Raw genomic sequence first — 22,972 nt, 5'->3', positions numbered from 1 at the left:
CATCAAATTCAAGTCCCTGTTGCTTGCCTATAGGGTAGCAAGGCGAATCGATCCTTCATATTGCCATTATACATGCTGCTTGTCTTCTCCCCAAAAAATGTCTTCATCCTGTAGTTGACCTAAGAGCACCGTTGGAGGTGCGACAGGCTGAGATACCCAGAAGGTAAACACCAATCTGTAAAATTAATAAATCACATTTAGATCAATGTCTCTTAACCCTGTTCCAGGGGACCCAAAGGGGTGCACATTTTTGTTTTTGCCTTAGCACTACACACCTGATTGAAATCCTCAAAGCTTGATGAGTTGATCCTTTGAATCAGCTGTGTAGAGCAAGGCCAAAAACAAAAAATGTCCCCAGGACCAGGTAAAGGGTCAACCATAGTAGTACGTCACCCCTGGAGCAAATTAGGGTTAAGTGCCTTGCTCAAGGGCACGGGACAGATCTTTCACCTTGTCGGCTTGGGTATTCAAACCAGGGACACTTCAGTTACTGGCCCAACCCTCTAACCGCTAGGCTACCTAAGAAACACTGGTTTAGATAAAAGTGTCAAATACATGCCCCACATTCTTCCTCCAAAGGACCTTTCAATAGAAAGACCGGGGTAGCCATTAGCAGTTGCCTTCAGTTTAGTATCGCGGTCTTCATTTCACAGTGTGATGAAAGCGTTTTTTATGTTCCTCCTAGTGTCAGGACAGCAAACAGTTCACACAACAGCATCCTTTCAAAGACTGAGAAGGTGTCGGTAGGCAGGGACATTATAGACCAGGCCCAGTCCTGCACAACAGCCACAGGTGAGACAACAGCCCTAGCCCATCATCCCATCCCTCCACCCTATCACATAACCCCGTGTTTCCCAATCCGTTCCTCCAAGGCCCGTAGCAATAGCATATTTTGGTCCTATCACACCTGATCAAACTAATCAATTGCTTGAGAAGGGATGTCCATGGAGAGATAACATTACAGAATACTCAGATATGAATGTATTGTCTAGAACAGACATAATTATCTGCCAGGTAGAATAGGAAATTGTAATAACTATTTATTACGCTGAACAAAGATATAAATGCAACATGCAACAATTTCTAAGATTTTACTGAGTTACAGTTCATAAGGAAATCAGTCAATTGAAAGGCCCTACAGAACTGTCAAAGGGATTCCTCTCGGGGCAGTTGAAAGGCCCTAATCTATAGATGTCACATGACTGGGAATACAGACATGCATCTGTTGGTCAAAGATACCTTCAAATAAAAGGTAGGGGCGTGGATCAGAAAGCAAGTCAGTATCTGGTGTGATCACCACTCCTCTTCAATGGCTGTGTGAAGTTAATGGACATTGGTGGAAACTGGAACACACTGACGAATACGTCGATCCAGAGTATCCCAAACATGGTCAAATTGGTGACATGTCTGGTGAGTATGCAGGCTGGGACATTTTCAGCTTCCAGGAATTGTGTACAAATCCTTGCAATACGGGCCACATATTATCATGCTGAAACATACACACTGTCTGCCATTTGCCCGGTACAGTTGAAACCGGGAACTAAATCTCCCACAAGTAAAGTGTTAGTTTCATATCTCATGAGCTGAAATAAAAGATCTCAGAAATGTTCCATACCCACAAATAGCTTATTTCTATCAAATATTGTGCACAAATTTGTTTATATCCCTATTAGTGAGCATTTCTCCTTTGCCAAGATAATCCACCCACCTGACAGATGTGGCATATCAAGAAGCTGATTATTAAACAGCATGGTAATTACACAGGTGCACCTTGTGCTGGGAACAATAAAAAGGCCTCTAAAATGTGAAGTTGTGTCACACAACACAATGCAACAGTGGTCTCCAGTTTTGAGGGAGTGTGCAATTGTCATGCTAACTGCAGGAATGTCCCCCAGAGCTGTTGACAGAGAATTTAATATTACTTTCTATACCATAAGCCACCTCCAAAGTCATTTTAGAGAATTTGGCAGTACGTCCAACCGGCCTCACAACCTCAGATCATTGTAACCACGCCAGCCCAGGACCTCCACATCTGGCTTCTTCACCTGCGGGATCGTCTGAGACCAGTCACCCAAACAGCTGATGAAACTGTGGAGTATTTCTGTCTGTAACAAAGCCTTTTTGTGGGGAAAAACTCATTTTGAAATAAATAGATTAGGGCCTAATGAATTTATTTAAATTTACTGATTTCCTTATATGAACTGTAACTCATATGAACTGAACTGTAAAATTCTAGCATGTTGCGTTTATAGTCTTGTTGAGTACAATTTTGTAGTGAGTGAACGTTTGTTTGTTGTTGTCTACTTACACCACGATGCGGCGGTCCAGGAACCAGTACTTGCGGCGGTGGCGGTCATAGCCGATTGGCAGCTGGCGGATGTATGGCCGGCTCTTCTGCGCCTCCGTCACACAGTCCACCACGCCGGGCACCTTGTGTGCCACACACACCTCGCACTGCCACTCGTCCTCGGGTACCTCCACCAGCGGCGGCTTCACGCACTCCAGGTGGTAGACGGCCGAGCACGTCTCACAGCAGAGGAGGTCCCCCAGCCGATGGCACACCCTGCAGTGGTCGTCATACGCCACCACCCCCTCCGACATCAACTCTTCTCTAGCCAGGTTGGTGGCCAGGAACTGGTCCACGAGAAATTGAAGGACCTTAATTTTGCTCTCGAGGGGCTCGTAGGGGTACTCCTCGCCCTCCAGTAAAGGAAGCACCTGGCGGTACTCTGGGTCGCTCTCGCAGTAGGCGCGCACCATCTCGGGCCAGGTCATGCCGTCGATGAAGTAGAGCGTGGAGTTGACGCTGTCCTTGAGGTCGGCAGGACCAAACGTGGTGTTGGATGTGTCCTCCTCGCGCAGGATGGCCTTGAGCAGGGCGGTGTGGGTCTCAGCCAGCAGGGTGCACTGCTCCTGGCCCGCCAGTGCCGCACAAAAGTCCTCAAAGCGGAACGGCGAGAGGCGCAGGACCGAGCCGAAGTGGCGCAGCACCTCATAGACGGCCGAGATGTTGAGGAGCTGATTGGCCGGCACCAAAAGGTCCTCTGAGGACTTGGGCAGCTCCAGGGGGGGCACCTCTTTGGCCTCGAAGATGGGCGAGCGGGGCCGGTGCGGGCGTCTGCCCCTCCGGCCTGAGACAGAGAGGGATGGAGAGTGAGAGTGATATAAATTATGTAAAGAATTAAAATCAATCAAGAGAAATAAAATGGGGCCAATAAAAAAAGGCCCTTCAATACTGAGTGCTGGACTCTGAGAAACACAACAAAGACAGATGAAGAAACAAAGACAAAGCTAGATACACACCGAATGAGTCAAAGCAGGCAGCACAATTTCCATCAACCATAACAGCTGTCGATGTTTCTATCAAACAGGCAAGGCTTCTTATTTAACACATTTGAGTGTGTAACAATTTTGTTATTGTTTATTGATAACAGCTCTGTGAATGTGTGCATTACTTCCCTTGTATCAACTTTTAAGTATAGCCTATTGGTTATAACCAACTTGTATTTTTTACCCTTCCATAAATCCCACGGTGTATATCAAGTCTGGATCTAATCTATAAACAGAATTTCTCCCTTTGGAAAGAGACCTTTAGATTTACTCAGTACATTTTTAAAAAATCAAGTCTTAAAAATGTAAATAAGCTAACCTTGCACCTGGTACTCGACTATACACCGCGCAGTGGAGAACTTGGCCTTCCTTCACTCACTGGGCCAGAGTATGGGTGCTGATCTAGGGTCAGCTCCCCCTGTCCATGTAATCTTATGCATTATGATCGAAAAGGCTAAACTGATCCTAGATCAGCACTTTTTATGAATATGGGCCCGGATCAATTTCAGAATCGGAAACATGGATCCACACCCTCTGATATCAGCTGGAGTAGGTAGGTATAACAACTAACATACTGTAGTTTTAAATTAGATTTCAAACATTAGACAGGGTGTAGGCATAGACGAGGTGACATTAAAAATGACCAACAAGCACCTCTCCCCTGAGCGTGTGCCCCCAGTGAGGGCTGTGTACAAAAACCTCTGCCTTCGTTCCACCCGGGCCCTATGCACAGAGTCTCTGTGTATGTGTAAGCATGTATTTGTGACTCAGTGTGATAAAATGAGTGTGTGTGATTATAGGTCATATGAAAAGGCACATAAACCACTCTTTGCACAATTCAGCCATATTCACATCGTAAGCGAGCCTATTTGGGGTAGGAGGTTATTTGCCTAATCAGTCACTGGGGTGCAATGGAGAGAGAGGATTATGATTCAAGAAATAACAATGTGGTCTAGGCTGTACACATCTGTGCTTATGAGATGTGGGGCAAGTTATTAATAATATACAGACATTTTAGGATGAATAACATATCAATAAATCTATAATTTAATGGAAATATAATTCTGCATTGAATTACAAAATGGTTTCTTAATAATCCATAAACGGCTTGAAAATTGACTACACGAAGTCCAAAGTACATGAATGACATCAACGTCACTTACACTTATGGTTAGACATTATGCATGAACAAAACTATTGACTTCACAGTTCAACAATTATTTTTCAAAGAAGTTTGCATTTGCTCTTGCTCGTTTACATTGATAGATTGGCTTTGCTATGGTTACCGTACAATTTAGTGCGTGATATTATAATGAGTTAAAGCTGCAACAGGTAAAATTAGAGCGCCTCTTTTCAAAACAAAGGGCCTTGCGATGATGTCCTGTCAAGCTGATTTGACCACAATCTCGCAACACTTGATTTTTCTGAAGGAAAAAACGGTTTAAATTAAGGGAGGGGGATAAATTACAACTACTTGATTAAACTGCGCATTTATTGTTTACATCTACTACAGGAACTGTATAAAGGTATATTCATGCCATGCAAGGCAACGCGACAAAGTATCTATAACGCACGCGCAGTAATAAAGCAAATGGTATAAATCTTAACGTGAAATTTTGTAGCCAGATAGTGCAGCATGGCATGCTTGTTGACCCATATATGTTAACGGGTATTGCTAAATTAATGAATGGCAAGTAGCTAAATGTTTATCTTGAACTAACGCCTCGGCAAATAGTTGTATGCAAAATGGTGCAATTATGCAAATGAACAATTCCGTTTAACAATAATCACCATCGTCTAATGAGTGTTAATTTTTGACGAAAGTTGCTGATTTTTTATACCAGAAAACATGCGAGCCGACAGTAGTGTTCACTGTGCGGGAACTAGCAAACGATCACCAGAGCTCCTAAACAAAGGCCTGTTTATGAGTGCAATCTCCATTTTGAACAATGCAGCTTGCTTACCAAATGTGCTAAATAAAAACTAACACTTTGGCGTGCATTTGAAAAATGCTTCTAAATTGCAAGCAAACGTACCTGGAGTGCTTCCGTGCGTGCTATCATGGCTCCGAAAGCTGCTCTCTGTACAGTAGCTAGCATCATCCTCATCTGGTAATTCTTCCAGAAAATCGGACTCATTATCCACGGCCTCCTCTTCGTAGTCTGAGGGATTCTCGTGTAAAAGTTCGTCTTCCTCCGACCTCAAACTAATATTATCCTCTTCCTCGTCGCTATTGTCATCGTAGACCACCTTGCACAGTGGCCGTCTCCCCCTGCTGCCGCGACCGCCTCTCGAACCCCTGCCTCTTCCTCTGCCCCGCGATGTCGTCGCTGCTCCAACTTTCCTCCGGCCCCTGGACGAATGGTAGTTTTCTCTCCGATTAATTTCTGTATCACCGGTATCCACCACCGAACCTCGTCCGCGGCCACGTCCTCGGCCCCTTCCCCTACCACGGCTACCTCTCCCTCTCGAACCGCGAACTGGCCCAGGAGAAACCTGCATCTCCGCTGCCTGTTTAGGCGGCCTTCCTCTTCTCCCTCGCATTGTAGCAGATGTATTATTTTTTATTTCAATTTTAGCGCGCGACTAGTCCACGCAAACCCGAAAAAACGGGCACCCTCGGAAACCCTAACCAACGTTGCGATAGTCTCAATTAGCCCCACCAAGCCCCGGGCTCAATTTTTAGTAGAAAGTTCAAATAGAATGGCCGGCGTCCCGCTTTAGGTCGCCTGCAGTCGCCATTTTTCTTCGGATCTCTCCCTCCACTGAAAACAGACAGCAGGCCCTGTATGGAGGTCACGTGACTACTATTCTACAGTAGACGCATTTAGTTCATAAAATGTGTTATCCGTGCAAACGTGATGCCCCCACGATTGTTTATTTACGTTCACTTGTCATGTCAATTCATACAAATCAAGAAAACATGGATTTATTACAATGTAACAGCGTTGTCAATTTGCAGCTGACGTCGTCATTCTAACCAGAATGTAGGCAAGCATACGTAGTCGGACACGGGAAAGATCAGAATCATGAAACCAAGTTGTTGTTAATTAAGTCAGTTCCAGAGTTCCAGCACATATTAGGGAGAATTAAACTATATGTCAACATTTAAATCATGTATGTATTGGTAGTTGATTTGTTGCTATTATCAAATAGACTCAATTTGTAATTTTGCTAATGCAGAGTGGAGTTATTCAATAAACTTATTTTAATGGTAAAAAATACTCATAATATATTGTGTATTGCATTGGATAATTGCATGCATTTATTTAAAAAATAGGATAGTAAAAAAAATATTCAAACATTGTGTTTACTTATTGATGCACACAGCGGATATTATGAAGAGGTCATTCAACATTCTGGATCAGAACAAAGAACATCAGAATAGTTCCATCACCATGGAATGAATGATGGTGACTTAACCTACCAATGTAGCAGTTGTGGTGTAACACTGTTTCTTTTTTTGTTGCTACAATGTTTCCAAAATACCTCTCTTATGATAGGGCCTAGCTACATTATGTTAAATTACAGTCTATGGTTTATGCTCTCAAATGTAGCCTATTTAGATCAGGCATACTACTACTACGTCCTGCTCTCTGTAGATTGTCAACGCCAAGGCTTTTCTATTTAAAACAAGCACATATCTTTATTAACTCCAGCAGGCAGAAGTCTAATTATTTCGATGTTATAGCTACATTTTCAATAGAAGCAGTCAGCAAAGTGAATGGTCGTTCAAAAAGAGCTAACAGTCTTAAAAACGATAAATAGTAGCAGGTTTAACATGGGGATGAGTTAAATTGGGAGTAATTTGATGTATAAAATATCAAGTTGTCGTGGCCGAGTGGTTAAGGCGATGGACTAGAAATCCATTGGGATCTTCCCGCGCAGGTTCGAATCCTGCCGACAACGTTCTTTTTTGACGATGTGAATTGGAAGTTTCCCTCTAAAGGGTAGTACTTCTAATGCCCAAATCTTTCAACTATACATTTGTTACGCCCATTTGAATCCAATTAATGTCTTGATATTACCTACTGTCTTCATGCAAAAGGCGGTACAACACAATGGAAAAGGGAACCTCCAAGTGTTTTTAAAAAAAACTTCATTTTCTGGTTGCATGTTCCACGTAGCCTTTAGCAGTATTGCAAAAAATATTGATGTGGATATCTAAATTACATACACTACATGACCAAAAGTATGTGGACACCTTTTCGAACATCTCATTCCAAAAGCATGAGCATTAATATGGAGTTTGTCCCCCATTTGCTGCTATAACAGCCTTTACTCTTCTGAGAAGGCTTTCCACAGAGTTAGAACATTGCTGCGGTGACCTGCTTCCATTCAGCCACAAGAGCATAAGTGAGGTTGGGCACTGATGTTGGACGATTAGGCCTGGCTTGCAGTCTGCGTTCTAATTGATCCCAAAGGTGTTCGATGGAGAGGTCAGGGTGCTGCGCAGGCTAGTCAAGTTCTTCCACACCGATCTCAACAAACCATTTCTGTATGGACCTTGTTCTGTACACAGGGGCATTTTTGTGCTGAAACAGGAAAGGGCCTTCCCCAAACTGTTGCCACAAAGTTGAAAGCACAGAATAGTAGAATGTCATTGTATTCATAGACTGTTCTCTCTGCTACCGCACGGCAAGCGGTGCCGGAGCGCCAAGTCTAGGTCTAAAAGACTTCCTAACAGCTTCTACCCCCAAGCCATAAGACTCCCGAACAGCTAATCAAATGGCTTCCCTGACTTTTATGCTGTTCATTTTCTATTCAGTCACTTTAGCTCTACATATTACCTAAATTACCTCGACTAACCGGTGCCCCTACACATTGACTCTGTACTGGTACCCCCTGTGTACAGCCTCGCTATTGTTATTTTACTGCTGCTCTTTAATTATTTGTTACTATCATTTTTTACTTAACTTATTTTTTCTTAAAACTGTATTGTTGGTTAAGGGCTTGTAAGTAAGCATTTCACTGTAAGGTTGTATTTGGCACATGTGACAAATATAATTTGATTTATGGAGCTTTAAGATTTCCCTTCACTGGAACTAAGGGGCCTAGCCTGTAACCATGAAAAACAGCCCCAGACCATTATTCCTCCTCCACCAAACTTTACAATTGGCCGTTGTTGTTCCTAGATGTTTCCACTTTACAATAACAGCACTTACAGTTAACCAGGGCAGCTCTATCAGGGCATAAATTTGACAAATGGACTTGTTGGAGAGGTGGCATCTTATGACTGTGCCACGTTAAAAGTCACTGAGCTCTTCAGTAAACTCATTCTACTGCCAATGGCGATTGCATGGCTGTGGCTCTATCCCATACACCTGTCATCAGGGGCACAACTTTCACCGGGGACGGTGGGACCCACATTCTGAAATTGTATTTTTGTCCCCCCGTTTTATCATTGACCATACAGACGCCTCTGAGCGGTCGGGTAGGCTCCCCCCAACTTTTAAAATCTAACTTGCGCCCCTGCCTGTCAGCAACAGGTATGGCTGAAATAGCCAAATCCACTAATTTGAAGGGGTGTCCACAATACTTTTGTATATGGTATCATGTACCATGTCATCTTACCTTAGACATACATATAACCATTCATGATGGTACCAAGACGAGGGTCCTTTTGTGCATATGGTATTTTTAATACAAAACACTGTCATATGAATTCAGAATGGACTTTGTGAGAATGCAACACAGAATGTATCTATAGAAAACATGTGCGACACTACAATGTGATTGGGAGATGTACAGTTATTCACAGTCCAAATAGCCTTCAGGAAATACAACATTTAACCACAAGACTGTCAACCATATGGAAGGTTGAGTCCCATTTCCATTTTTAAACATGTGAGTATTTTGTATATTACTATAAAGGGACAGTATGTTCCATAGGTTAAAAATATCTATGCCATGTTGCAATATCATAGGACTATATCGTTTACATAATTCATATTAGAAAATATTTCTACTACACACGCCCTCAAGATTATAGAGACAAATACAAATCACATGGCTATAGGGACCTAGGCCTCAGCAATGCCACAGTTCAGAAAAAGAGAATCATTTGCTCTACACATCTGTGAATCTACTAGACTGACCCCAGATCTGTTTGGGCGCTGCACAGCCAACTCCTATGCTCATCGTTGAAAGCACAAGCAGATCTGGGACCAGTGTAGGCATCTACAGTAGGTAGGTATGATACAGCAGTTGAACCACGGACCTTTTGGTAGTGGACCAAATACAAAGTGGATCACAACGACGCAACTGACCAAGAGAAAAATGGGGAGAGAAGGTCAACGGCAGAGTTTAATTAGAAATAATCTGTAAATATGGTCTAAAACAGCTCAATGACTTCTATGGAGTACTGGCTGATGTCCTTCGACGGCTTCATTTTGTGGAGCTCTTGAAGGCTGCTCTCGATATTCCCCAGTTCAGAGAATAGTTTCACCTGGAATGGGTAGATGGGGATAGACGTTAAAGATGAAGTAGATGCACAAAGTAAATAGCAGTAGTGTGTCAATTTCGGCAAACAAATAAGAACGTTGAAGCGTGTGGCTAAATTCCTCAGCTGGGTTGGTCCCGTAGCTAGCACGCTTTATAAGCGTGGAGCGAACCAGTGCACATGCGCAGATACTCTGTGTGTCAGCAAAGTCTTGCATCGTGCTCATCCTAATATCGTCAGATGCTGCTCGTAGCAACGTCATAACGCTGAGTCTACCTTCAAGTTCTGACACAAAACGGCTAGCATTTATAATTGCAACACTTGTTTTTCCAGTTTGAACCACTGAAGAGTTAAACATTCCTCCCTGGGTGCCTCAACGGGTTTTTATTCTCACGGCAATAAAAACAAACAAATTACACTAGTTGTTATCAAGGGAACCATTATGGCAAAAATGGTCAAATATCATTTGGACCAAAGAGAAAGCATATACCTGGGACTTGACAAAGCTTTGGAGATTTGACAGCAATCCTTTGGCACCAGGAGCCATGACCAAGACCGTGAAATGAGCATCCAACAACAAGCACACCCAGTCAATGATCTAGAAAAGGAAATTGAGAATACACACATTAAGTTATTGCTATAAAATATAATTATATGCATTCACCTTTTGTATAACTTTCATGCTTCCATGTACCAACCTGTGTCATCGTGGGCGATCTCAAAACTAGCGTTTGTGTGAAGACGTCTTGGGAATATTTCAAATAGACAAACTGGAGGTACTGAAGAAAGAGCTAGGAGAGGAAACAGAAGGATGCAGCCATCAGTCTTTCAATGCATCCTCATAGCTAACTGCAATTCATAAATTGGTAGTAAAAAACAACAAAAAACACCATGGTATATCGCAGGATTACAGTCAATTCCAAATAAATTCAGTCAATTCAGGAAGTACACAAATATTCACATTTTACTGTCCTTCAATGAGGAAGACTGGAATTGGAATTTACTTCCTGAATCGACTTGAATGGAATTGATCCCAACGATGGCATATTGTCAAGGAGATGGGACACAGGTATCTACTCACAATAACCTGCTGAGTGTTGAGGTCCTTCAGGTGTGGGAGCAGGAAGTTGTCACTGTACGGCGTCTGCAGGACCTCATTACTATAGCAGCACAGTTAAGTTATAACACCTCCACACAGGTTTAAGAGTAATTTCTATGGACTGGTGCTGTATATTAGCGCAAGGAAAACATTATGGTGCATTGCAGCCGACTGTTGACAATGAAATGTGTCATTGTTATTTAATATTTTATCTATCCCTATTAATGAACAATTCAACAAAGCTATAGTGAGAGGATACAGTCACAGCCTTGTGTTGGTTCAATCCCTCTGACTATTGATGATTCTGTGTGTCAATGTACGTCTATCAAATACACTGTTCAATCAATAATGACATAAGCAGATATTACTGTAGTCTTGCAATGGGATAGTGTTTAGGGAAATGATTGTCCAGTCTATACAAAAGGATACAGTAGCACAGCCTTGTGTAGACCCACGGGGCAGGCCTCTAGCTGCAGTGTGGGGTTCTTTTTATCCTGGGGAGGTTTGGGCTGGTGGTTGATGTCACAGCTGTCCTCCTCAAACAGAGGCGGGCTGAAGCCGTTCTGTTGGCCCCCCCGGGCCCCCGCCGCCACCAGGCCCTCCATGAAAGACACGCTGTCCGGCTCCAGACTGACCATCTCCACGTCGCCGTCTGGCACACTTGAGGGAGAGTGACACACGGCCGTTACAACAACAATCCTGATTTCAGGCTACTTATATGAGTTGACAAACTATTGAATTGGCAGGAACAAGACTTGGAAGCATTGGAAATGGTTCAAACAAAACAAGTTCTAGAAATAAAGCACTTCAAAATAAGGATAATTTAAAAGCAATACACAGCCACAAAGAGACCGCTTGGTTTACAATGTGGTGGGAAAAAAATGCATTGTACACAATGAATAGAAACTTCAACCATCAAAAGAGAGCACAACAATTAGGCCAACAAATACATAACCAAGCTCCTGCACTGGTAGGAAACACTAGCCCGAGCTTCACCAGAATTAATCTTATTCACAACGTATAGGTTGTTACAAAAGACGCCCCCATACATTATCGAGTTAGACTGACCTGATGAAGGTTTTGAGGCAGGCACACGTGACCACCTCAGGGATGTCTGGAAAGAGCTGCAGGCAGAGCTGACACACGAAGTAGTCCTTGTGCTCCAGGGCCAGCAGCAGGAGGTCGGGACACACGCTGCAGAAAGACACACAGAACAGGTCAGAACCAAACCAAGGGACTCAACAACAGTCTGTGTGAAAATACTACAAAAAGCTTCCTTTCCTAGTATTCTTTCCTTCGTTGCTACTGATAGGTGCTGAAACTGGATAGGTACCCACCCACAATAATGTCTTCACCTATGATTTCTTGCAGTGTTCGAGACCACCTAAAGCGAGACAGACTCAAGACCAAGCCCGGAGAAAAAAGACCAAAACCGGATGGGGGGGGGGGGGAGACTTTGTCAAACCGGGAGGGCGACAAGCGGTCCGAGTCAAGCCCGAGCCACGGAAAAGTCAAATTAAAGACCATGATTGTCATTTTGTCAAATCACCACCATAATAAGAGATGTAAATGTCCAGTATTTCTGTGTTACATTTTTACATTTACATTTAAGTCATTTAGCAGACAGCGACTTACAAATTGGAAAGTTCATACATATTCATCCTGGTCCCCCCGTGGGAATTGAACCCTGGTCCCCCCGTGGGAATTGAACCCACAACCCTGGCGTTGCAAGCGCCATGCTCTACCAACTGAGCCACACGGGACCACCGTTTCAGAACAACATATAGATTCTTTATACATTCAGAATGGTTAAAAATGCATTCTGAGGGAAAATAGCCACTCTAGAAATCATCACTAACTCAAACACAGTGGGGAACAATGGGCCTTCTACACCAAAGGATATATAAAATAATTAAAACAATAATTCTAATTACATTATTATTTTCAGTGATGTTCTGATTTAATCTTCTCAGCTTTTGTTGGAATGGAAAGGTTAACACTGAAAAAAAAATAGATCCAATCATGATTTTCTTTTTTGTGGTCTCTGGGGAGATAAACCTAGCTAAGACAAACCATTGGCTAGGCCATCAAACTAGATAGAAGGCATCTACCATTCAACTGTATTAGGGGCAACATTTTGGAGTGACAGTTTAATCAACCAACCAACTTTTGACTTGTAATAGGTGGTACCGTTTTTAGAAAAACGTATGGTAACTTCTGCCTTCAAAGGCCAACCGGCCACTGCACAATACGGAGCCGTAGTTTTCCCACGGTCTAGCTAGCCATCTTTTGTGGTAGACTAGTTGCAGAGGCTGCAGCAGGGGTTATCAAAGAAGATGTTGTTCCTAATTTGTTAGCTTCTCCCTTTTCAAGAATAACTCTCAACAAGAAGTTAAGTTTCAAATTATCATCATCTGGTGAGTGGAATTGTTTTTTTAGTTTTTTTTTTTATTGCAGCTCGCTTGCTGTTAGCAATCGCTATGAAAATAACTAACGTGTGAAACATTGTTACATTTAAACTTTAGGTCGCAGGTTACTTTGTGCTAAACATGAAACGTTTATGCAATGGGGAGTAATAGTTGTACATTAGCCTGGTGGTTGTGTTTTTGTATTCTCATGATTGGGACCTACTTGCTTATTATATCCACGTTTATAGACTGCTTATCCTTTGACATCATGCTGTGTGTAAATAGGAAAGTTCTTAACGTACTTGGCTAGTTAAATACAAAAATGTGTGACTGCTGTCTTTCCATATGCCCTATGTGGTGGTAACTGGAGAATACTCACATTTTGCAAAATAAAAAAATCACAAGTGGCCTGCCAAGCGGAGGAAAATTACCCTGTGTGAAAAATCCTGTTTTCTACGTTTTTTAAATGAGTTTTCCTATATATTTTTCAGATTAGCACTATAAATCACCTTCTTTAATAGAACAAATGTGATGTTCTAGGATATTTTGTGGGGGTGGGGGATCGTGAGGAGTATATTTTGAATAATAATGTATTATTTCTCAGCTCAATCTGATTGGGTGGACCTGTGTCCACCCAGGCCCACACCTCTGATGCAAACAGGGCATGATGACAGAATTGCGCATCACAAATAGTCTACTAACCAAGACTTCAGACTAATACCTGGTTTGCATACCCATTGTTGCCTTAGTTAGCTTTCACTGGTATTTCTTACCTACCCTACCGTCTACCAATGTCATTCTTCTGAGCAGCTCCATGCCAAAACCAGTTGACAACTGTGCACTCTTGCTGCCTGCAGATGATATTCCTCTGAAACTAGGCATATTAATACATTTCACCTGCGTTGCGAAATTTTAGGCTACTTTGTGCATGATTTCTCTATTGTACTACATAACTGATAAGTCGTATGTACATCCACTACGCTACTTTGCATCAGTGGGGATTAAGGGAGTACACACAACCGCCATAAAGTGCTTATATGGCATATAGCCTCCACTACACCACTGACCCTTTAACAAAGAGCACCTCTCCTACATATGTGTTGGTATTACGGTTGTTTACATTTCAGCATCATTAATAACCTGTTCTCACACACTGAAGTCCAATAGGTTCACCACTGTACTAACCTGTCACACACTGAAGGCCTATAGGTTCATCACTGCACAAACAGGTCTATAATAGATATAAAGACTTCAGGTATTCATGTTTCCAGAAAGGAGTGTATATTTGGCCCGGCGAAGCAGTTTTATGTGCTTACTGGATAGAAGCTGATCATTCTGACTTTTTCTACTCCGCTGGTCTCAGGAAGAAATGATGAAGCTCACTGTCGGAGACCGAGTGCAAATGTATCCGACAAAGAGACACTCAAAATGTTGTCTCAAGTACTTCAACAAAGATGTCTTGCTAGATCGGTGAGGATGGAAGCAAGACACACACCCCAACTTGCATAACAAGCGGATGGCACCAACACTACTACGAGCTGACGACCCTGTTCACATTTACTTTCCATGCACCCAACATAGCCCATCATTCTGATAACCTCCCTGTCCAAAGGACCAATACTCCCGTACCGTACGAGTCAACCCAATGCCACCCTCACCTGTGGCAAAGGCACTGTGTTTGCACCAGCTGTGCCAGGGCCACGGGAGTGTAGAAGGCTGTCTCGGCCTGGCTTCGGGCCACCAGGTGGCAGGCCAGCTGGCCCACCGAGAGCTGCAGATCCTGGGCATCGCCTCTGGAGACCAGGGCCTCCACCTCCCTCTGGACCTCATCCACTGGACGAGTCTGGAGGGGTTGAGGTTGAACACAGTTAACACCTAACTTAAAATTTCCTTGAGAACAATTACATTTGATATAAATACGCTATGAAAAGGACCTGTCATTTGTCATTCACTCAATGTACAACATCAATAGCTGTTTGAGCCTACCAAAACAGAAGAGCAAAATGAATAGTTGATCTAACATACCTTGATAAGCTCCAGTACTTGGTCCACTGTGAGGGCTTGCGCTGATTGGCTCTTCCGACTCAGCTTCTGTACAAGGGAGGACCAATCAGAACAGGTGAAATTGACATTAATCCATTCTGGTGGTAAAGTACTAGGGTCAATCAATTCAGGAAGTCAGGTTAACTTACACTCTTCCTGGTCTCCACTATTTTGGTGGGCCCCTGTGGCTGATCCCCATGGAGTAGGGTGTTCCAAGAGGGCACAGCCACCGACGATTTGGACACTACAAAGCCGCAAATAACTAAACTGTTTGCTTACGATGACATTTCAAGGGATGCTATTCAGATGCAATTTCAAAACAGTCATTTACAGATTCAGTACATTAGATAGGTGAAGGAAACATATGCAATAACGTGTAAACAGGAGTGATATATCTTCATCTGAAATGGCTTCCTATTCACTACTTTTTACCAGGGACACTAGGGCTTGTATTAAAAGCAGTGCACTGTATAGGGAATAGGGTGCCATTTTAGATTCAACCAGGCACTGTCAAGGACGACAAACTCCACTCTGGTGACTGTTTTACTGAGGAAGTGCCTTGTTACCTGCGATCCCAGCGTGTCGTAGTTTCCCCAGGGCCGAGGCCAGAGAGGACTTCTGACACTCGTAGGGAATGACGGAGAGGGCCTTGCCATGAGGGACAAACAGCTTTCCCAAATAACACCAGACCTGAGGGGAAATTAAGGAACGATCATTGATATAAATAGGAGGGAAGTGGATCTTTAGTACAAGATACATAGAGTCATTTGGTTGAAGTTTGTGAGGCAAAAAAAAAAGATCACTCCAAATTCTGCATATTCCTACCTGTCCATGAATTCTTCCCACCATCTCCTTGCCAGCCTGAAGAGTCTGGAAATTAGTATTCCAGATGCAGAGGAAATCTGAAATGGAAAAAATAATAAAAAGGATCGGATGGATGTCAGCAATGTGGTGAAAGCTCCCGAGCAAACAAGGGGAAGATATCACCATGTTGTTTACACGCGTCAAATCAGAACTTTGAAAAGTACGTATCTAGGGGTTGATGCTGGATTGGGCGAATGTGTGTGAGAATCAGAATTCAATCAATTCATGAAGTAAACTAGAACTCCACATGAGGAAAATTGACATTTCTGTTTAGCTCCTGAATTGACATGGCATTGATCCAAACCCTGATATTTACCTTTGCCAGTCCTAGCGGAGGGATGGGGCACCCCCACCACAGCCACATGAGCTTCGTCCAGGGCCACTGCCGAGGCAGCTCCCAGCTCCCCCTCCCCAACGGGCAGCCTCAGGCGCAGGCTACGAGGCAGGGGCTGCACCCCCTCCAGCCCCACATAACCCTGCGCCGCCACCACACTCTGGTACACACAGCCGTTAGGGTCTGGAGAAAAGAGAGAGCGAGATAGAAGACAGAGATGCAAGTCAGGCCTTATGTCACCAGCAAATCACTGAGAGCGCAAGTTTCTCATAAAAAACTAAATGCTATCATGAGGCTGTAGCTACGATGACCAACAACTGCGTTTCATTGTTTGTTAAGTGCTTCATTGATATCGAATGCAGTACCATTTCAACAGTATTCTAGTTATCTGGGGGGGGGGAGACAACATTAAAGCTGTAATATGGAACTTTTTGGGCTACCCGATCAAATTCACATAGAAATGAGAGTTATAGATCTGTCACGCTTTTGAAAGCAAGTCAAAATGGTACATCTGTTCTATGTGCGCTATTTCTATGCTTTCTGTTCTTAAGTTTAGTTTTCCCGTCTTTTACTTCCGGTTTTGCGCACCAGTTTCAAACAGCTGAAAATACTACATTTTTGGTTATTGAAAAGATATTTCACTGCATTTGAGATGGTACATTGATTCTCTACACTATACATTGTTTTGTCACAAACTGAAAATAGGTTAACTATTAGAATTTTAACAACCAGGAAATGCCAGAACGATTTCTGCATAACGCACCTTAAAAGCTGAATGAACATTACTACTTGAACATTTCTAACACATTACTTTGGCAGGGAAGTGACGGCCGTACTCACACAGGTAGAGCAGGTTGAGGTGTTTGTCCCGGAGAGAGGCAGAGAAACTCAATGGTGCAGCTCCAGAGTCTTCTCTCTCCAGCCTATACTTCTGTAGGGTGTTGGGGTTGAGCCTCTGCACATAAAGGCAGCGCTCCCCTTTCTGTGCCGGACAACAGGGAAGCCATGTTAAACATGACATTGTGGCACAGAATTCATTCTTGCACTAAATATAGCATGTTGCAGATGGCACTGCGTTTATGCCTGCACGTGGCAGGTCATTGAGTACACGGCTATTCAGCGTACTGGTGTACCGCGAGGAAAGGATATTCTACCTGCTCTGTCGTGAAGAGGACAAAGTGCTGTTTCTCAGCCACGATGTTGGTGCTCCACCTAGGGGGTAACATGAGGACATTGTCAACTGTGTGCATCTCACACAAAAAACGATTGTTTACTCAAATGAGCCAAGTATTGACAGCAATGTGGACAGAATTATCATAGTCGCTAACTCAATGTAAATTAATATGGGTGCAAGTTTAAAAAAACAATGTACAGTTGAAGTCGTAAGTGTACATACACCTTAGCCAAATACATTTAAACTCAGTTTCACAATTCCTGTCATTTAATCCTAGTAAAAATTCCCTGTCTTAGGTCAGTTAGGATCACCACTTTATTTTAAGAATGTGAAATGTCAGAATAATAGTAGAGAATGATTTATTTCAGCTTTTATTTCTTTCATCACATTCCCAGTGGGTGTGATGAAAGATACTCAATTAGTATTTGGTAGCGTTGCCTTTAAAATGTTTAACTTGGGTCAAATGTTTTAGGTAGCCTTCCACAACCTTCCCACAATAAATTGGGTGAATTCTGGCCCATTCCTCCTGACAGAGCTGGTGTAACTGAGTCAGGTTTGTAGGCCTCCTTGCTCGCACACACTTTTTCAGTTCTGCCCCCAAATTTTCTATAGAATTGAGGTCAGTTCTTAGTAGATGTCCTAACCGACTTGCCAAAACTATAGTTTATTAACAAGAAATTTGTGGAGTGGTTGAAAAATTTGTTTTAATGCCTCCAACCTAAGTGTACGTAAACTTCCGACTTCAACTGTATATATTTTTATATCCATAGCTCCGAAAGAGAATACGCCAACCGGCCTCTATAGTGGTGGGACTAAAGCCAACCAAACCTAAGGTTACGGATCGCTAATCCAGACTAGTGTCCATTGTCTGACCTTATGACCTCCTCCTCTGATAGGACATCCTCTATGGGCTGCTGGGGGGCGGAGAGGAGGGAGTCCAGGAGTCTGACTGCCCCTCTCTGAAACAGCACCACAGGCTCTCCCCCAGGGGCAGAGTGGACCCGCCATACATCAGCAGATACCTAAGAGACATTGCAGACACAGAGCCAGTTAAGACCGATAACTGCGAGACATCGCAAAATGACCGCAAAATGACCGCAAAGCCAGAAGAAAGCCTGAGATAAAAAGGAAATGTAATTTGATTCAATTTTGGTACAATGACTTCTCACTGGCACAGTTCATGTTACTGTGCAATTTGCAGAGTATGTCACCATATTGACAAAGTCAAAGCAGAGGAGGTTGAAATTGTATGCGTGTGTGAGAGGGAGCTCATACTTACAGTTGCTTTAAATGTTTTGTCTAAACTGAGGTCTTCATCTTTCCAAACTCTGATGACCTAGTGAGTAAACATTTATTGACCATGAACAAAATGAAGACAACCACTTTATTTAAAGAATCAAGTCCAATTGTCAAGTCCAGATGTTTTAAATGTGTTCAGTTTCTATGTTTGTGGAAAGTGTCCACAAGTGTTACCTTGTTGTCGGACACCACTACATACTCCTTGGTCTGAAAGTTGAACACTGCAGGACAAGTCAACAGCTGTCCCTGTTTCACCGTCCAGCTACCCAGAGGCTTCTGGTCTGAAACCTGTCAACACAGCACCTCAGAAGTAAACAACACATGCATTTTTCAACACAAACACAATTTTTGCCATATTATTGCGGTAAGTTACGTTCATATTCAAATACAAGACTAGTGTGACTACCTTTTTTGACAGTGGCACCAACGTCAGCTAACCAAACAAACCCACGCCAAGCAGCTATCTAGTAGTACGGTTCTCATTGAAAGACCAGTACGTGTGCTAACGTCCACCTATGTGCATGTCGATTGATTCAAGTAAACCGTCTGAATACGCATATTTGTTGCTAGATAGTTGATGAACACCATTGCAATACTGGTAAGAGAGGGATCAATTGTTATATGTAGCTAGCTAATATTTTGAAACGCGTCGGATCCCCCCCACTGCAATGGACACGAGTGTGCCATCAGCTGAGCTGGTTCAACATTTTAGCCACTTATATTGGTCAACATTACCTTGTATAAAGTGACAGATCTCGTGGAATCGGTGACGACGACATGGTCACTGTCTCCATCCAGTTCAATTCCCTGAATTGGCGAATCTGAAGCATTTTGAGTTTGTACAAGTCCGCACAACGTGAATTCCTCATACAGCGCGGCCATGCTGGATGAAGAAAATGAAAATTGCAAACCTCGCGAGACTTACCCACGGCTACCATAGAGTGTTTTGCTTAAAGATGGAAAACTGCAGTAAGATCAGACAGCGCCCTCCTGTGACTAGGTTATGGTATTTCATAATGAGTTGTGGTAATGTTGTGTGGTGCCTGTAGCGGTCAGTGCCCCTGTGGGTATATACACTGCTCAAAAAAATAAAGGGAACACTAAAATAACACATCCTAGATCTGAATGAATAAAATATTCTTATTAAATACTTTTTTCTTTACATAGTTGAATGTGGTGACAACAAAATCACACAAAAATTATCAATGGAAATCAAATTTATCAACCCATGGAGGTCTGGATTTGGAGTCACACTCAAATTAAAGTGGAAAACCACACTACAGGCTGATCCAACTTTGATGTAATGTCCTTAAAACAAGTCAAAATGAGGCTCAGTAGTGTGTGTGGCCTCCACGTGCCTGTATGACCTCCCTACAACGCCTGGGCATGCTCCTGATGAGGTGGCGGATGGTCTCCTGAGGGATCTCCTCCCAGACCTGGACTAAAGCATCCGCCAACTCCTGGACAGTCTGTGGTGCAACGTGGCGTTGGTGGATGGAGCGAGACATGATGTCCCAGATGTGCTCAATTGGATTCAGGTCTGGGGAACGGGCGGGCCAGTCCATAGCATCAATGCCTTCCACTTGCAGGAACTGCTGACACACTCCAGCCACATGAGGTCTAGCATTGTCTTGCATTAGGAGGAACCCAGGGCCAACCGCACCAGCATTTGGTCTCACAAGGGGTCTGAGGATCTCATCTCGGTACCTAATGGCAGTCAGGCTACCTCTGGCGAGCCCATGGAGGGCTGTGCGGCCCCCCAAAGAAATGCCACCCCACACCATGACTGACCCACCGCCAAACCGGTCATGCTGGAGGATGTTGCAGGCAGCAGAACGTTCTCCACGGCTTCTCCAGATTCTGTCACGTCTGTCACATGTGCTCAGTGTGAACCTGCTTTCATCTGTGAAGAGCACAGTGCGCCAGTGGCGAATTTGCCAATCTTGGTGTCCTCTGGCAAATGCCAAACGTCCTGCACGGTGTTGGGCTGTAAGCACAACCCCCACCTGTGGACGTCGGGCCCTCATACCACCCTCATGGAGTCTGTTTCTGACCATTTGAGCAGAAACATGCACATTTGTGGCCTGCTGGAGGTCATTTTGCAGGGCTCTGACAGTGCTCCTCCTGCTCCTCCTTGCACAAAGGCGGAGGTAGTGGTCCTGCTGCTGGGTTGTTGCCCTCCTACGGCCTCCTCCACGTCTCCTGATGTACTGGCCTGTCTCCTGGTAGCGCCTCCATGCTCTGGACACTACGCTGACAGACACAGCAAACCTTCTTGCCACAGTTCGCATTGATGTGCCATCCTGGATGAGCTGCACTACCTGAGCCACTTGTGTGGGTTGTAGACTCCGTCTCATGCTACCACTAGAGTGAAAGCACCGCCAGCATTCAAAAGTGACCAAAACATCAGCCAGGAAGCATAGGAACTGAGAAGTGGTCTGTGGTCACCACCTGCAGAACCACTCCTTTATTGGGGGTGTCTTGCTAATTGCCTATAATTTCCACCTGTTGTCTATTCCATTTTCACAACAGCATGTGAAATTTATTGTCAATCAGTGTTGCTTCCTAAGTGGACAGTTTGATTTCACAGAAGTGTGATTGACTTGGAGTTACATTGTGTTGTTTAAGTGTTCCCTTTATTTTTTTGAGCAGTGTATATATTCAATATACACTATATATATATACAAAAGTATGTGGACACACCTATAAATTAACAGATTCGTCTATTTCAGCCACATGTATAAAGTAGAGCACACAGCCATGCAATCATAGACAAACATTGGCAGTAGAATGGCCATACTTAAGAGCTCAGTGACTATCAATGTGGCACCATCATAGGATGCCACCTTTCCAACAAGTCAGTTCATAACATTTCTGCCATTCTAGAGCTGCCCCGGTCAACTGTAAATGCTATTATTGTGAAGTGGAAATGTCTAGGCGCAACAACGGCTAACCCGCGAAGTGGTAGGCCACACAAGCTCACAGAACGGGACAGCAGAGTGCTGAAGCACTTAGCGCATAAAAATTGTCTGTCCTTGGTTGCAACACTCACGACTGAGTACCGGAGCGCCAAGTCTAGGTCCAAGAGGCTTCAAAACAGCTTCTACACCCAAGCCGTAAGACTCATGAACACCTAATCAAATGGCTACCCAGATTATTTGCATTGTCCCCCCCCCCACCCTCTTTTTTTCACCGCTGCTACTCTCTGTTATCATCTATGCAAAGTCACTTTAATAACTCTACCTACATGTACATATTACCTCAATTAACCAGTGCCGCCGCACATTGACTCTGTACCGGTACCCCCCTGTATATAGTCTCGCTATTGTTATTTTACTGCTGCTCTTTAATTGCTTGTTACTTTTATTTCTTATCCATTTCTATTAAACTGCATTTTTGGTTAGGGGCTCATAAGTAAGCATTTCACTGTAAGGTCTATACCTGCTGTATTTGGCGCATGTGACTAATAAAATTCGTTTTGATTTCCAAATTGCCTCTGGAATCAACGTCAGCACAAGAACTGTCCGTCGGGAACTTCATTAAACGGGTTTCCATGGCAGAGCAACCACACACAAGCCTAAGGTTACCATGCGCAATGCCAAGCGTCGGCTGGAGTGGTTTAAAGCTCGCCGCCATTGGACTCCAGAGCAGTGAAAACTCGTTCCCTGGAGTGATGAATCACTCTTCACCATCTGGCAGTCCGACAGACAAATCTGGGTTTGGTGGATGCCAGGAGAACGCTACCTGCCCTAATGCATAGTGCCAACTGTAAAGTTTGGTGGAGGAGGAATAATGGTCTGGGGCTGTTGTTCATGGTTCGGGCTGGGCCCCTTAGTTCCAGTGAAGGGAAATCTTAACACTACAGCATACAATGACATTCTAGACAATTCTCTGCTTCCAACTTTGTGGCAACAGTTTGGGGAAGGCCCTTTCCTGTTTCAACATGACAATGCCCCTGTGCATAAAGCGAGGTCCATAC

The 22,972-nt window shown here is 43.6% G+C and overlaps 2 protein-coding genes and 1 non-coding gene across 7 annotated transcripts in view; 1 reads left to right on the top strand and 2 right to left on the bottom strand.

Annotated features, from left to right (window-relative positions):
* The window catches only part of LOC129839764 (nucleosome-remodeling factor subunit BPTF-like), a 49,368-nt gene extending 43,086 nt beyond the window's left edge, over positions 1-6,282 (bottom strand). For all 5 annotated transcript variants that reach the window (XR_008757068.1, XM_055907402.1, XM_055907403.1 and 2 more), the window contains exons 1-2: positions 5,367-6,282; positions 2,309-3,131 (exon numbers count right to left, since the gene is read on the bottom strand). Coding sequence is in view for 4 of the 5 variants with exons in the window: in XM_055907402.1 (XP_055763377.1) it covers positions 2,309-3,131; positions 5,367-5,874 (1,331 nt within the window). In the remaining variant the exon portion in view is untranslated. The remainder of the gene's footprint in view (positions 1-2,308; positions 3,132-5,366) is intronic.
* Positions 6,283-7,157: 875 nt separating this feature from the next.
* trnas-aga (transfer RNA serine (anticodon AGA)) lies at positions 7,158-7,239 on the top strand. The gene has a single exon. It is a non-coding gene; the product is annotated as a tRNA-Ser (tRNA).
* A 1,709-nt stretch (positions 7,240-8,948) lies between these two features.
* Positions 8,949-19,899, bottom strand: LOC129839466 (nucleolar protein 11-like). The gene is made up of 18 exons (XM_055906946.1): positions 19,729-19,899; positions 19,168-19,281; positions 18,974-19,030; positions 18,568-18,716; positions 17,675-17,732; positions 17,361-17,502; positions 16,503-16,703; positions 16,148-16,224; positions 15,889-16,012; positions 15,472-15,566; positions 15,305-15,370; positions 14,938-15,122; positions 11,940-12,065; positions 11,301-11,531; positions 10,854-10,932; positions 10,471-10,563; positions 10,263-10,370; positions 8,949-9,778 (listed from the first exon to the last, which is right to left on the bottom strand). The coding sequence occupies exons 1-18, from the start codon at positions 19,873-19,875 to the stop codon at positions 9,665-9,667; spliced, it is 2,166 nt and encodes a 721-aa protein (XP_055762921.1). The 5' UTR covers positions 19,876-19,899; the 3' UTR covers positions 8,949-9,664.
* Between the last annotated feature and the right edge of the window lie 3,073 nt (positions 19,900-22,972).

Source organism: Salvelinus fontinalis, chromosome 40, assembly GCF_029448725.1.
Source record: "Salvelinus fontinalis isolate EN_2023a chromosome 40, ASM2944872v1, whole genome shotgun sequence".
In the NCBI taxonomy this organism is placed as follows: domain Eukaryota; kingdom Metazoa; phylum Chordata; class Actinopteri; order Salmoniformes; family Salmonidae; genus Salvelinus; species Salvelinus fontinalis.
The sequence above is the reverse complement of the archived record's forward strand: the minus strand, read 5'-3'. Positions and strand labels throughout refer to the sequence as shown.